The sequence below is a fragment of the Ptychodera flava genome, chromosome 4 (assembly GCF_041260155.1).
Source record: "Ptychodera flava strain L36383 chromosome 4, AS_Pfla_20210202, whole genome shotgun sequence".
Taxonomy (NCBI): domain Eukaryota; kingdom Metazoa; phylum Hemichordata; class Enteropneusta; family Ptychoderidae; genus Ptychodera; species Ptychodera flava.
Window position 1 is genome coordinate 15,443,361 of NC_091931.1, and position 17,283 is coordinate 15,460,643.

Consider the following 17,283-nt stretch of genomic DNA (forward strand, 5'->3'; position numbering starts at 1 on the left):
TTGCAACAATATTATGTGAGGCTACGCTGTCAGGTTTAAAGATTGGTATTTCTTATCCACTGATTGATTGATGGATAGATATATTCTTTCATTTAGGTGCTCGACACACTGATGATAGCGTTAGTGAAAAGGGAACGAGTTTATAACTTATTGACGACCAATGAGCGATGCAGCGCTATACAAGATCCTACAGTCATGTTTGGGCCAAGGCTGGATGTGATATTTGAAGGTTCGCAGCATAGTACCCAATAAATTTAACTTCCACGATGCGTAGATGATTGAAAAAGCAGCATTTACAAGTTACCGGTCCGGGATTAATGCAGTCTTTTGCGATATGGTAAATTCGACTTGGATATTGATTTAGCCCCACGGTTCGTGGACAAAGCTCGTAACCAATATGCTTAGGAGTGATGAAGATGAATATATTTAGGTAGGTCGAGGGCGTTCGGGGTTGTTCAATACTTCGTCCGTAATGAACAACGTCTTTTCAACGGGTCTATACAATAATACTATATCGAACGAGTAAGCGTGAAATCAACTGTAGACCAATGATTACGGATCATGGAATGGTGAAAAAATGAATTTTTTTTCAATAGAACGGTTGTATGGAACGATAGAGAGACCTACCGTGAACGAAAACGACAATGCTCCGCACTGTTTAAAATTTCGCTCTACTGTTTGAAACTTCTCCCTACTGTTTAAAATTTCTCTCTACTGTTTTTAAGATCTCTATTGTTTGGAATTTCTCTTTTAAACAGTGTGGAGAATTGTCGTTTTCGTCCACGGCAGTACACAGATAAAAATACGAAGTCTCACCTTTGAATAAAGGACAACATTTCCACACACCAATACATCCCTGGCTGGCGTACTGACCCAGTGATAATTCTACAAGGAACATCGGCATGCCAACAACAACTAACATTATGACGTACGGTATCAAGAACGCCCCTGGAAAGGAGAAATCATACAAAAATTACGATTCTAGATTACTTGTAATGTTTCGTATTCCTCGGTGCTATTCATGAGCTTTAAAGTGCGCCTCCAACGACGAGCAAATCGAATGCTTTCGACATGCGAAGTCATTGCTGATTTTTATCTTAAATGGCACCTTAGCTTAGCATCGTCAACTTTTAAATTGTTCAAAAAAACTTTGTACAGATTTGTACAAAGCTAACATATGGAGAACCTCATTTGGTGATCAGACGTTGAAGTAAGCACGCATTTTTGGATTGTACAAATCTAAAAGTTTTTGCTAGCCCTACGGCATGTTAGGAGACAATAAACTTTTCACTGTCGTATTTTTGTGAAAATCTTTCATTGTTCTTTCTTAAAGACTTTAGACGCACAATTTTGAACGTTTATGACTTCGATAGTCGGTAAAAGTCGGGTTACATTTACGTCTTATACAGATAAAAGCTTGCACGGTGACGACCAACTTTTGTTCACGGATATCAAACAGTCTTCCTTGACAATTCTTTGAACAAAATATTAGCAACAAGTTTAAAACTTTAATTTTCGAGGTTTGGATAATGGCAATATTCCTTTCCATATGAAGTGGTTGGGGCGTAGAATCAATATTAGGAGGTTATTACCCAATATCGCCTGTTCCTGTGTCGTATCAGCATTAGTGTCATTTGTGCAGCGTCAGACACGAGACGAAGTCGAGTGTCTGATGCAGCACAAATGACACAAATGCTGATACGACACAAGGAACAGGCGATTTTGGGTAATAACCGATTTATAATATACCCATGCCCATAATTTTACTAATATAACGAAAAATCTTAAATTTTTGGGCTTTACTTTATTACGCCTTGTGCATAAATATCAGATGTTTATGTGAACAGGCTTCATTCATAAAGTAACTTATACGACAAAGCTGTCAACATCACGCGCGACATCGCTGCAAGTGTAAGTCGCCCATATCGCAATGAAACCCAAAAAGAAAGACACCGGGATACAAAAATCGTCATACAGATTAACTTTTTAAGGTGCAATATGCTATTACAATTGTAACCGATCAAAAACTGTGCTCAGCTTTAAATCTATCCTGATTTCGATCGTCGTACGGCGGCATGGAGCTCGCGGAGAGGGGACGCCATTTTGTTAGTTTACCCTGAGAGTTGCCATGTCAACAGTCGTCGCGCGCGCGACATCGCTGTCACGCCACGCGCTCACTACCTGTTCGGGGGAGACCGTGCACAGTGCCGGCGCCGTGCGAACGGCAGAATGTTTGCTAGAACGTGACCAAAAAAATACCATGGGAAAACATTTCAAGACTCAACATGTTATTTCCGTATTTTGCAACCAGAAATACCCGTGTTCCTCGAAGCCCTTCAAGTTTTTACGTCGGCGACATCGCTTCGCAGGCGGGGAGCGGCAGCCATTTTGTTGTTTACGTTGTTTACCAACAAACTGCTAATGTAGTTCGGGAAAGCTCTAAAACTGATGACGTTCATCGTGCATATCTCGACGTTTACCGTGAAATATCACGGCTGATATTTTACGGTGAACGTAACTAGGATGTTACAATATGGGCATGGATATATGATAAAAGGTCATGATTACATGCGTCGTATATCGAACGTCGCGCGCTCCATAGGATTCAATGGTAACTCGTCGATGACGTCGCGGGCCGCATAGTCATCACTGAACTGAAAGTGAACCGGAACTATTTTCAACTTGAAAACTTTTGGATGTAAAAGTCTTGAAATTTCATGTTTTGCACAGAAAATCCTGTTTTTTGGAAAATTTCGCATAAAAATATTGATAAACTGCATAACAGTAGTTTAAATATATCAATGCGCCATTCGATGATGAAAATTGTTCTATTTTGAGAGTTTTTCGTCTAAAATGAAAATAAAGCATTTGACGATAATTTGCCAATAAACGTTAATATTTTGGGTGCAAACTGAGTAAGAGAGGCATGTAATAAAAACATTATAGCCCAAACAAGGGACTATGTACCCTCGGGGCAGGAGACCATTTGCCCGACGTAAGGAGGGCAAATGGTCACCTACCCTCGGGCACATAATCCCATGTTTGGGCTATAATATATATTGTTGGCTGGTCGAGTAAATGCTACAGAGCGGACTAAATCTTGTATTGCCCTACTTGCCCTTCCAGGCAGAGCTTTCTCGCTGCAAAATTATTTATTGCTATACCTGTACACGGGTGGAATGTGTGTACGATATGCTGAGGTTTTGAACTCTGGTACTATCAAAGAATTTATGCCTAACGTCCGCAATAAAAAATTATAAATAACGCGATTTTATGACCGAATGCTTATGAGTTTTTTACTAAAGTACATGCACAGAGATTGTTTCAGATAAGTAGTAATATTTAAGAATTTTTTTACCGAAGAATTTTACTTTCCAATAAACAAACGTGTACGCTTCAATTTACAAAGTGTAATGTTAAAAGCCACGGCTGCGCTTCAAACAAAGCAAAGTGGAAATTATTCTCCATAAGTTTATATAGCAAAATTTGTTTTTATGACTGCATAATTCACCTTCGCTCTCCATGTCATAGGTTATTTGAACAGTGCGACACTCAGGGACACGCTTTTTGTGTATACATATTTGCCGACAAACTTATCATCCATTCGCTTCCTGACTGCATCGACGGGTAAGATAGTGGACACCGAGCTATGTGCACGTGTAGAAACAGGTTAAACGCCAAAGTCTTGTTCTGTATCGGGTGAAATAACAACGTGGACACTCTTTTCACGATTCAGTCCTTCCAAGAATCTGCAGTGTGAGACCGATAACATTCTTCTTTTAGAATGGCAAATGTGAATATTCAAAATTTCAAATTTGGCGTTTAGTTTAATGTCAACTTCTAAGCTTCGTTTGTACACGTCAATGCTTATTCACGCAATGTCCCGCTATTACCTAGGTGACATATTTACAATTCATTCAAGCTGAAAGAAAGCAAATATCGTATGAGCAAACAGAAGCCTATGCGTGTTTGCTTGCCGTCAAAACAAGTAGCTGCTAAATGAGTTGTTTATAGCCATGGTATAATCCTGAGATAACCTAGTTTATGTTACTTTTCCCGTGTTTATGATTTTATTACAGGAGATAGAGGCTGTGTAAAAATGGTGGACGACCTTTAGTAAGTTTGACCGATGCGGGAGCGACCGTAATTAGGGGTTAAGACAACCTGCCTGGCATTACTGAGGTACCGAACAAAATCATGAAAAGTTGAGCTAACATATCTCATGACACAACCTGATAATTTGACTATCGGTCCTATCAAGTGAACGTGTATGAACAGAAGATGTCGTGTATGCACAAAGAAATATTTATGACTCAATTTAACAGCCGTGCTTGATTTTCGGCATAGTGCCAAAAATTAGCGTAAGAACCCCTTTTCAATGGTGACGTACAGGTGCCCATTTCAGTCTGACACATAAAATCAATGATTGTCTGCGGACGAAACAAGAAAAACACGATCGAAGAGTTGTGGAGGGGCAACTCTTATTTGCAAACAAACAACTATAATTTGCAGAAATGCACGTTCCATATCGAAAGACGGGCCAGTAACAAAGGCTGAAATTTTAACTTTTAACGGCAAAACCTTCCTCTTTGGTCGCTATGGATGTTTGATAGGATGAAGCACAAAATGCGGGCATTTGAATATTTGTTCCTTGGTTGGGAGAGACACGCTCAGTGGGAGACGTGACTCTTTCGTCACTTTCAAACATTGAAATCAAAGGATTCATGAAGAAAATTGCTACGATACATTTTCTCCAACCCATCTTTACGATATCAAATGATTCTTCCCTGCTATGCCAATGCGATAGCATGGATGGACGGCTTAGTTCTCAGAATGGAGGCACAGTTTGTCAAAAGGCGTTCACCTCGAAGACTTCGTCCTAGCGAGGAAGTTGTCCTTTTTAGACTTATTGCTGTCTTTTTTGAAAAGTGAGCGTTTGTGTCTGAATGTTAGAATTGCCCAAGTGGAAAAGATAGTCTGTTAAATGAAAGTATTGTCCCAAAATATTTGTGTTGAGACTACAAAGACTAGAACTTCGTCCATCAGCATTAGAGTTAAAGTTGTCAATTATTTTTCCAAAATGTGTACTTTTAATTTGAGTTCGTAACTCAAAGAAGACATCACATCCAGGCCACCATGCTGCTACGTTTGATCTGCCATGAATATTCAAGACTCGTTTATCATTAACCTGAGACTCTGTTCCCGTGTCTTGACATCCCAACAGGTAACTTAGATTAGATCACAACCCGATAATGAAAGTCCAAATAGCTGCGAATTTTATGCATTATTTTCATGATTTTAACTATCCCAACCAAAGTTGGTTCGTGTAAATGCGTTAACTGAAGGACATGTATAGAAGTATCACTTTTGGACCGCATTTTAATAGATTAAATAATGAACGGGTGCCGTACCCCACGGAAAAGTACAAAAAATGCAGTATTTGCTGCACATACACTTATAATCATAAAGAAAAGAAGCAAGATGCCATTTACTTGAATGAACAAGTCATTGACAATGACATAGTCCCCACTTGTAATAGGGGAGTATTAGTCTTGATGGGGCAGGGAAATGTGGTCATTAGGAAGTATCACTGGAGTGTATATGTTGAGATCTATGGGCACATAGGTCTATGTCGTTGTTCCCAATTTGAAACACATGAGGCATGTCTAAGTTATGGTTCTAAATCGGGAAAAAAGATCAGACCTCTAGCTGTATTGGCCAGCCAAGAAATACATATGCACATAATAATGAGGTACAAGATGTTACATCTTAAGGTCTAATATCCTATCAGAATTGCAGGGTATAGAACTTGTGGTTACTGAGTTATGCATATATATGTATAATCAAGGTCAAAGGTCATAAGGTCACGTGACATTTTGAAAAAAAATTGTATTGCTAATTAATCCCTATATGCCAAAAATCAGACCTCTAGCTCTATTCGCTTGCCCACAGTTAGATGTGTGTGCATAATTAATGAGGTAAAGCGTGTGTTGTCATAAGGTCTCCCACCCTACTAAATATAAAGGACATAGCTCTTGTGGTTACGTATTTATCGACATAAACGTATATTTCAGGTCAAAGGTCATCGAGGTCACATGACATTTGGTCAAAAAATTTCTATCCTATAGTTATCCCTATATACCAAAAACAGACATCCAGCTCTATGAGCTTGCTCAGAATTAGATGTACGCATAACCTTTTCCTGCCAAGTCCATATTTCACCACCAGGTCAAGATGGTTAAAATTAATGGAACACAACGTATTCCATATGATGTATTTTAACATAATACTGTACATTTGAAGGCTGTTGAAAACATAATACTGTGAAGTTGATTTTTTTGGACAAAAGATGCTATAACATACCAAGCCAAGTGGGTGAAAATACATCATGTTTTGGCTCAATACCGCTTTTTACTGACTTGGCTGATGGGGAAGTGATACAGTTATTACTGTCTGGCAGGAAAAGGGTAATGAGGTACAGTATGAAGCATCATAAGGTCTCCCATCATACCATATATGAAGGGTGTAGCACTTGTGGTTACTGAGTTATGGACAAATATGTATATTTGAGGTCAAAGGTCACTGAGGTCATGTGACATTTTGTCAAAAAAATTGTATCGCTAAGTTATCCCTATATACCAAAAATCAGACCTCTAGCTCTATTGGCTCGCTCAAAATTAGATATGCACATAATTAATGAGGTACAATATGTGGCGTCATAAGGTGTCCCATCATACCATATATGAAGGGTGTAGCACTTGTGGTTACTGAGTTATGGACAAATATGTATATTTGAGGTCAAAGGTCACCGAGGTCATGTGACATTTTGAAAAAAAAATAGTATTGCTAAGTTATCCCTATATACCAAAAATCAGACCTCTAGCTCCATTGGCTCGCTCAAAATTAGATATGTGCATAATTAATGAGGTACAATATGTGGTGTCATAAGCTGTCCCATCATACCATATATGAAGGGTGTAGCACTTGTGGTTACTGAGTTATGGACAAATATGATATATTTGAGGTCAAAGGTCACCAAGGTCACGTGACATTTTGTCAAAATATCTGAGATATCTGCGTGAACGGATGGACTCACAGATGGACTCACAGACGGACATGACCCAATCTATAAGCCCCCTGGACTTCATCAGTGGGGACTAAAAACTGTGTCACTGCATCCTTTTTGCAATATGAATACGATGAGAAACTAAATTTTTATTTTTCTTGGCCTTATACATGGGAGTCTATGGACTGCCTTATACATGGGAGTCTATGGAGACTGCCTTATACATGGGAGTCTATGGACTGCCTTATACATGGGAGTCTATGGACTGCCTTATACATGGGAGTCTATGGAGACTGCCTTATACATGGGAGTCTATGGAGGTGAAAACTAAAAAGTCCTCTAACACGGCTAAAATTGATCGCATTGTGAAACAAATCAACGTGCATCTGTAGGGGTAGAGAACTTATGGTGTCCAATCCATGCCAAAATTACTACTTTGATTTTACAACACAACATGCCATTCCGAATTCTATTTTACAATTCAACATGCTATTTCACAACACAACATGCCATTCCGAATTCTATTTTACAATTCAACATGCTATTTCACAACACAACATGCCATTCCGAATTCTATTTTACAATTCAACATGCTCTTCTGAATTTCATTTGACAACACAACATGCTCTTCCGAATTTCATTTGACAACACAACATGCCATTCCAAATCCTATTTTACAACTCAACATGCTCTTCCGAATTTCATTTGACAACACATCATGCCATTCCAAATCCTATTTTACAACTCAACATGCTCTTCCGAATTTCATTTGACAACACAACATGCCATTCCAAATCCTATTTTACAACACAACATGCTCTTCCGAATTTCATTTGACAACACATCATGCCATTCCAAATCCTATTTTACAACTCAACATGCTCTTCTGAATTTCATTTGACAACACATCATGCCATTCCAAATCCTATTTCACAATTCAACATCCCGTTCTAAACCTAGCTCTGCGGAGCAGGCTGTGTTACTGGCTATCGAACAAGATTCAAAATGGTGGACGCGAAATGGTCCCCTCGCACAGAGAGAGAAATGCGAACTTTGCACAAGTCTAAAAACGCAGCTTAGCACATTGTGTATCTAAACAAGATGAGCGTGCTCGAAAACTAGGATCGATCACGATTTTAAATTAAAAATTGGCTGTTTTTGGAAAAGAAACTGCGCGCTGCAATCAGCAGTTTTGTCTATTGTGCACCGTGCGTGGGAGGCTTATCGTGAAAGACCGAGATTTACCATATGGCGCATCTGATACGGATATGGTCCCATCGCATAGAGAGATGAAAGTGGGCTTTGTGTAAGTTCAAAAGCACAGCTTAGCTCATCGTGCATCTAGACAAGTTGAGCGTGCTCAAAATAGGAGATCGATCACAATTTTGGGTGAAAAAAACAGATTGTTTTCGGTGGAGCAACTGCGCGTCGCAACCAGTGGTTGGTTTTGCCTATGGGGGTCAGCAGGGCTATGGTGGGAGGCCTTTAGCCGGCAAGGGGTGGACCATTGGGGAGTGGAAAATTTTCGAAAAAAAAATTCCCCACAAATTTCAATAAAAATAATCAGCCAAAGAAACTTGAGAAAAACAGATGACGCACTTAGGTAAAAGAAAAAAAATCCGTCAAAAGTTACTTTCTGAAACATTTTTATTTTAGTCTGCATCAGATATACTATGGTTCTTTGGCCAAGAGGGGGGGAGGGGAACTTTTTTATTTTATAACTTTTTGTTCTGTTTATCATATTTTTTCTTTCACTGAAGTTTGGCATCGTAAAGTAATTCGTGATATGAGATAATATAAAAATCATATCTGTGATATCGATTGTTAACAACTGTATTGTGGGTCTTTACACTATGATTAATTAACAAGAATTCAACAATTTAGGCAGCTTGCATCGGTACATAAAATGGGAAATATTCACCAACCATATGACAAACAATCAGTTTCTTTGTATTTCACTATTCAACGAAACTGATTTCCATTGTAATGTTCTAAACTTTATTTTACAATTAAACATTACAAATCCTTATTTTTCTTTTCAAAATTTCATTTGTACACTTGTCTTGACGGTTGAATATCGTGCATGTGAAATGCAATAGTGCAGAAGAATACGGATAGCGACAATACAGCGACCTCTATTGGTTGTTGTCCACACAGTCTTTCTCGCGAAGTCCGTTCCAACAGAGCTTTGACCCTTGTCTGGCCCCATATTCATTATATCCGTATTTTACATCTCCGCTTGCTGAGGCTTAGTTGTCAGTTGTCACTGCTGCTCGCTACTTATGATAATCATTTAAATGAATCGTTCACGTAACACAGCCTTCATCAGGCAGACCATCACAGAGAAAATACAGCTATTGGAAAGAGAGTTAGAAAGCACCGATCATGAGTATGATGGGCTACACCGAAGAATGGTAACACTGCTCCGACTTGTAAACAGAACAAAAGTTATAAAATAAAAAAGTTACTTCATTTACAGGCCACGATTATACCCTTCAGATCTCCCCTCCCCCCACTCTTGGCCAAAGAATCATAGTATATCTGATGCAGACTAAAATAAAAATGTTTCAGAAAGTAACTTTTGACCGAATTTTTTTTTTCTTTTACCTAAGTGCGTCATCTGTTTTTCTCAAGTTTCTTTGGTTGATTATTTTTATTGAAATTTGTGGGGAATTTTTTTTTCAACAATTTTCCACTCCCCAATGGTCCACCCCTTGCCGGCTAAGGCCTCCCACCACAGCCTGCTGACCGCCATAGGCAAAACCAATCACTGGTTGCGACGCGCAGTTGCTCCACCGAAAACAATCTGTTTTTTTCACCCAAAATTGTGATCGATCTCCTATTTTGAGCACGCTCAACTTGTCTAGATGCACGATGAGCTAAGCTGTGCTTTTGAACTTACACAAAGCCCACTTTCATCTCTCTATGCGATGGGACCATATCCGTATCAGATGCGCCATATAGTAAATCTCGGTCTTTCACGATAAGCCTCCCACGCACGGTGCACAATAGACAAAACTGCTGATTGCAGCGCGCAGTTTCTTTTCCAAAAACAGCCAATTTTTAATTTAAAATCGTGATCGATCCTAGTTTTCGAGCACGCTCATCTTGTTTAGATACACAATGTGCTAAGCTGCGTTTTTAGACTTGTGCAAAGTTCGCATTTCTCTCTCTGTGCGAGGGACCATTTGCGTCCGCCATTTTGAATCTTGTTCGATAGCCAGTAACACTGCCCTGCTCCGCAGAGCTAGGTTTAGAATGGGATGTTGAATTGTGAAATAGGATTTGGAATGGCATGATGTGTTGTCAAATGAAATTCAGAAGAGCATGTTGAGTTGTAAAATAGGATTTGGAATGGCATGATGTGTTGTCAAATGAAATTCGGAAGAGCATGTTGTGTTGTAAAATAGGATTTGGAATGGCATGTTGTGTTGTCAAATGAAATTCGGAAGAGCATGTTGAGTTGTAAAATAGGATTTGGAATGGCATGATGTGTTGTCAAATGAAATTCGGAAGAGCATGTTGTGTTGTCAAATGAAATTCAGAAGAGCATGTTGAATTGTAAAATAGAATTCGGAATGGCATGTTGTGTTGTGAAATAGCATGTTGAATTGTAAAATAGAATTCGGAATGGCATGTTGTGTTGTAAAATCAAAGTAGTAATTTTGGTATGGATTGGACACCATAGGGAACTATCCTTGTGCAAAGTTTGAAAGAAATTGACCTGGGCATGTCTGAGATATCTGCGTGAACGGACGGACGCACGGACGCACGCACGGACATGACCAAACCTATAAGTCCCCCCGGACGGTGTCCGTGGGGACTAACAACACACGATGACCAACATTTTCTTGTTGTATTTTTTATCTGTCACATGAGTAGTTTTATGAAATTATAAAACTGACCCTCCTCCCTCCTCAGAAAATCCAAAATGATGTTAAAGTGTTTGAATTTACATGCCACTTTCGACACTTATGACAGTGTTACACATTGTTTCAGTCTTTAAGGGGTCTGATATCAAAGAAAACTCTTGGAAAAGTGAGGATATTTTGAGATCGGTTTATTACACATTCGCAGCTAGGCCAAAAAAAGAAAAAGAAATGTTTCTGGTCAGTGCGCGCGTCACTTGAACAACAGCGCGTCACCCTTTTTTTCTGTTTGTTGCCGGCGGCCGTGGCTGACACCAAACCAAAATGGCTAAAGAAGAAAATGAAAATTCTGTGGGGGGCATGATCAGTGACTGCAGAACAGTATATATGTGACTATATTGATAAAACTATAAAACTGACCCTCCTCCCTCCCTGGAGGGGAAAAATAAAAATAAAAAAAAAATAAAATGCGCGTCGCCGCACCATTTTTTAAAGAAAGACCTGACCAGAAACATTTCTTTTTTTTTTGGCCCTATTGGGGCTTTAAAAGAATTACGTTTCTCGAGCTCGTCTGGATCGTATTGTTTTTATGATTATCACCGTTAAGGTTCATCAGTCCACAATACAATTCTTTATCCTCGTGTGACCTCTGTTACCTCGTTTGATAAAGTTCACGGTGACGTTGATTGACCCAGTCACAGCTGTGTAAATCTTAGCTGTAAATCGCTGCTGACCGAGTAAGATTTCACGTTATTTTACAAGAGATCACTTTTCACATTTAGGGTTTTGACCAAGCAATGTTCCATAACATATCCCTTGACAGACTACTCACCTCCACCGTTGGCGTAACAGAGATATGGAAATCGCCAAAGGTTTCCCAGACCGACCGCGTAGCCCAAGCAGGAGAGAAGAAACTCAAATTTGTTAGACCAATTCCCTCTTTCCACATTTTCATCTCCACTGTAGGCTACATCTTGGCCTCTCTCTTTCATTTCAATATTTTCATTTTGAACCTGCGAAAAGTGATTTTGAAAAACAGCGATAAATAGTATGAACTTTTTAGGGTAATTTACGTGTATAATGTAAACGTATGTATATACTATCTATGTATGTATGTATGTATGTATGTATGTATGTATGTATGTATGCATACATGTACCCACGCATGTACGCCTTTTTCCAATCCATCCAACAGGCGAACCCAATTACAGGATGGGGTACCCATAACCCTCTATCCCTGTAATGGAGCTATGAGGAGTGAAGTGTTTTACACAAGGGCACAACACCGTGCTGGACTCGTCTCGGACTTACCATCCAACGTCGCAACGACGAAAATGAGTCCGTTACTTTGGACTTATCGTGTCTCGATCTCACCATCGTCTGATATTGAAGACGGTACCCTAACCACTGTATGCCCCACGGTGCCTCCACATGTATGCATGCATCTATTTTAAGTACACTGATGACTGAGATTAGATTTACGGGCTGTATATATATTTCCATTATCATTAATAAATACTCAGTATCGTGAACATGTATATCGATAGACAAATAGATGTATGGTTGGATGGGAAGGATGTGTGGTTGGGTGCATGTTCGCAATGGACTCCTGGATATGAGAACGTATAATATCTATTCGGAACTGAGTCTTGTGAATGCCAGGGACGCCATCTTGTTATACCGTCCGAGAACGCGTCCAACTCAATGGCATATGTGTCCATGTGCACTGTACAACAGTAACTCTTTCAAACGGTTTAACCTCCTTGACGAGATCACAATCATAAATGTACATTTACTGAAGAACACAACAGCTGAAAATAGCCTTAAATGATCTTGTAGCATATTAAAAGTAGGGCTTCAGCGACAAATAATCGAAGCAGTCTTTGTAATAAATGGTGATACGAACTTGACCTCGTTTCTCTGTATAAGGTCACTTCTGTCGTCACCCATGGCATGCGTGGCAGACAGTTAACCTAGCAGCAGTAATTTTAGTGACAGCAGTTGTTCAGTTAAGGTAGTATGCGCCTCGAACGTGAAAGACTTTTAATTTTGCTCAAACGTTCCTCAAGAAATCTTTCAACTAGTCTCTTTCAAAATCAAGAATAAAAATCGGGGGTCACCGTGCAAATTTTGGTACTAGAGAAACAAATAACCCAAGATTTACCGATATTTTAAATTCAAAATGGCCGCCATCCCTGTATTAATTCTATGAAAAAAATAAATTTTTGAATTTCGAAAAAGTAAGCAGGTAAAAGGTTTTCTTTCACCAAGAGCTTTAAAATGAATCTCCACAAGAAGGAGATCAGAAAAGAATTGTGAAAGTTTGAAAATCCGAATATCTGTCCCCGAGGCGCTTTCTACCTTAGCTGGTTACAGACGAAAATTTCCTCAAGTCTTTGCCTGTATCTCCATCTTCTCATAAAATTAACATTTTCATCGCCGTTAATAGTAGCTGGTAGTTTAGATAGGCATTCAGTTTCTCAACTGACACATGTTATTTACTTGTGAATAGAGTTTACTTGCTTGGGAATAATTTACTCTGTTGGAAGTCAAGATGTAACAGCCCATAATTGATACCCCTTTCAGAAGATTCATTGTACAATGATAAGTTTAATGTCACTCTGTCTGGACTTGAATTTCCCCTTTGTGCATTAGATTTTGATCTTTTGGACCTAAATTTAAAGTGCTTGCATTATTAAAGGCATGGTTCGCACATCTCGAAAGATGCAGAATTAAAAAGGCGAGCAATCAGCTGCTGACAGGCAATGCGATGCAGAGTGTCAGACACCTCACTGACTGAATAACAGACGAAGACGACGACTAAGGACACTTTCAGAAGAAAGGAATATGTGAGTTACTTGAAGTGTTTTTTATCGATGTTGTTTTTGAGCAAAGAATTTTCATCAACACAATGGTAATGCAAGTACTGTCGCACATCATTTCTGATTTATGCCTATACACAACGATATCGGTAAGTAAACACGCGTTTCCTATCTGATTTACAGATTCACTTGAAATAACTGACATTTTTTGTGACCACTTTTAGACACAAACGGGGCAAATCGATAAGGATTTATCACTCCCTTTAAACTAGCATAAACTCGTCAGACTTCACAAAATCCAATAATTCAACTACATTCTGTTGCAGAGAGAGAGGGGGAGAGAGATGGGGGGAGGAGGGGGGAGGCATGTCTACTGCAGTGTTGCTGTTGAGGTAAATAATTGAAAGCAGCTATAGAAACAAGTAGAATTGTTTCAATCTTCCGAGTCACGTTATTCTAGTCTGAAGTCTGGAAGTCTGAAAAAGTACGAAAAATGGTTTTATAATAGGCAACGAGTGGCAGTAACCTCCTGTCAAAGTTACCTGGGTATTGTCCTTTCATGGACTGGACAGTGGTTTCTAGCCAAAAAAGTCCAAGTGAACAGGCCAATAAGGCTCTTTTTAGTTGGAAAAGCTGTCTATGTAAATTTGGTAATATTCCAGCAACAATGGCTTTAAAAATTTTGACTGTAAAATCATGCCAATCCTGCTGTATGGTTGTGAAATTTGGGGATTTCATCCTGCACCAGATGTTGAAAAAATCCATAACAATATGCCGCGTTATATCCTCAGGCCATATCATTATACTTCAATTATTGCCATGAGAGGGGAATTGGGCAGAGTGTCTTTAAGAGCACCAAGATATCTTAGAATTGTTAAATATTGGCTCAGAATTGTAAAAATGGATAGAAACAGACTTATCCACAAATGTTATGAACTTCAGTTAAACAATATTGATGTAAACAGGTACGATTTTGGGGCAAAGAGTGTAAGACACTTATAACAAAGTTATGGTTTTGCGGAAGTCTGGAACCAACAAGGGATGGGCAATGAATCTGCTTTTTTTAATATCTTCAAACAGAGATGTATCGATATTGACATGCAATCATGGTTAGAGGATATGAGTAAATCAAAGAACTGCATGAGTACTTATTCAACCTTTAAAAAGCAACATATTTTTGGGCCATATTTGAACTGTATTGATAAACCTGTATTAAAATAGCATTATCAAAATTTAGAATTTCCGCACACTCTTTAAAATCTCGAGACTGGCAGATGGGATAATGTTCCAAGAATTGATCGAATATGTAAAATGTGTAATTTGAATCTTGTCGAGGATGAGTTCCATTTTCTACTTGTCTGTCCAAAATATAGAGATTTAAGACGTAAATACATTGCCACCTATTATTTTAATCCACCGCTTGTATATAAATTTGCGATAATTCTTTCCACTTGTAATACTGCTACTTTGAGAAATTTAAGCAGATATATTTTCTATGCCACACAACTCAGGGAGAATACCCTGCTTAACCAGGGAAACAATCTGTAACTTTTCCAGTGTTTGTACTGTTGTATATAATGTTATTTACTAGCGATCCTTACAATATATCGCTAATGTTTGTACTTCATGGCCGGAGGCCAATAGTACTGAAATAAAGAATCTATCTATCACGTAATTCTAGACAATTTTTTTCAATTTTTTGTAGATCTACCAGATGAAATAGTCGTGCTTCACCCAGCATAGTTTGCTTCGACGTTGCAACTACCATAGGAACATGACGAATGGCTATAATTGAATACTTGTGTGTGGCCCGTACTTCGTTATTGTAAAACATCAAGAACAACCAGTCATAATAAACAGTTAGGACAAATATCATCATCATCGTCGTCGTCGTCGTCCCCGCTGGCTTCATTTTAATCATCATCTTATCACAACTACGCTCAGCAGTCACGTTTTCTCACTCCATGTAGATTTGAAAACGTAGTATTGCCGGCCTTACTTCATCTACATGCGCATTTCATTTACATGTGCACGGCCAGCAGCAATGTTCCTGGTTGTCTGTGATGTAATGTGTTAACAATAGTGCGTTCGTTGCAATTTGAACAAGTGACAACAACCTGCAATAATCCCATCACCTGAACGCAGGCAAGATTGCTACAGAAATAAATACATACACCCAAACAACATAACCAAATATTCCTGAAATTCCCATTGACGACACGGTTACTACGGTTCTGCCATATGTTCTGTTTGTACGCGCGGGGAGCAAAATATTTATGGCACCTAAAATAATATTTCACTCATCCGGCAGCTGTTGTGTTCTCGTTGTCCATAATTCCCATGTATCAAGAACAAAACAAACAAAATAATTCTCGATCTAGCAAAATACGGATCTCTGAAACTGTGTTCTCGGAAAGAACAATTAATATTAATAGTGCACCGACGTTCGGTGAAAGAACAGAAGCTGTTGCGAAATGTGTGCTGCTGAATTTACAAAGCGGCGGATTAATATTTATGAAATATGTCAGGGTAGCATTCACATATATTTTTTGGAATGAATTATGACATACAGTTTCTCACCGAGGTCATTTCCGATCAGATGACATCCAGTTAGATCTCTACGTAGAGAGGTTGCAATGATTGCTTTGCACTGTCGTTAGACAGCAATTCCGAGAGTAGACGTTCGCCTTCAACGGTAATTCCACGCAATTTCCCCTGCCTGTACCCCTCAGACGAATGCCACTGGTAATTGCCGGCCTTGAACAGCACTAGCAGACTGAAATGTGTTCAGTTACACAGATATGCTAATTGGCATGTATACTGCGATGTAAAGTACGACAAAAATCGCAGTGAAAGGGCAATCTAGTCCCCGGATCAAGTCTCGATCGTTCCCGTGCGTCCGGCTCGTCTTTATCAACGCCATACACCATGTGCGGGACACTGCGCATGACAACCAGGGACGACATTTCTGAGATATGACGTAGCATCAGGCGGGAAAGGGAATGCGTTGGACTCAGCTGTGTGTCGCTTGATGGCTTCAGAGCGCGAAATGACAAACCTTTTAAAACCATCAATTTTACGAATCTATGATACATTCAAGCAAACAGATCGACCAGGATGTGACATTTATTTTAATTTTTTTCTCAGTTGCCGATCCTAGCGCCAACTCGTGTGTATTTTCATCATACTGCAGCTGTTCATTCATGCGGTACTGGGATAGATCAATGGTCGGCTTTTCTTCGTAGAGAGTATTGGGGCTGAGTGGTCAGGAATTCACAATAGCGGTTGTCAAGATTCCCGCCATATTTTATCGTCAGAGGTGCTGTGCCTTAACCTTAGTGACGCGCGAGGGCGTTCTATGTGAGGACTTTCCTGTGCTTTAACGAGAATGGAGCAAAAATGAAAATATGATTTCATCATAACATTTTGGAACACGTTGATCTGTTTTAAAATAGGTCAATGTGAATGCTATCGGAAATACCACAATCAATAAATGTAACTCAGTGACAAGTAATTTTATCTTTAA

At 39.2% G+C, this 17,283-nt stretch overlaps 1 protein-coding gene across 2 annotated transcripts in view; it reads right to left on the reverse strand.

Annotated features, from left to right (window-relative positions):
- The window catches only part of LOC139130990 (sodium- and chloride-dependent glycine transporter 1-like), a 37,973-nt gene extending 21,498 nt beyond the window's left edge, over positions 1-16,475 (reverse strand). For both annotated transcript variants that reach the window (XM_070696874.1, XM_070696875.1), the window contains exons 1-3: positions 16,338-16,475; positions 11,768-11,948; positions 817-948 (exon numbers count right to left, since the gene is read on the reverse strand). In XM_070696874.1, the coding sequence (XP_070552975.1) occupies positions 817-948; positions 11,768-11,948; positions 16,338-16,346 (322 nt within the window). In that variant the 5' untranslated portion in view covers positions 16,347-16,475. The remainder of the gene's footprint in view (positions 1-816; positions 949-11,767; positions 11,949-16,337) is intronic.
- Positions 16,476-17,283: the final 808 nt, after the last annotated feature.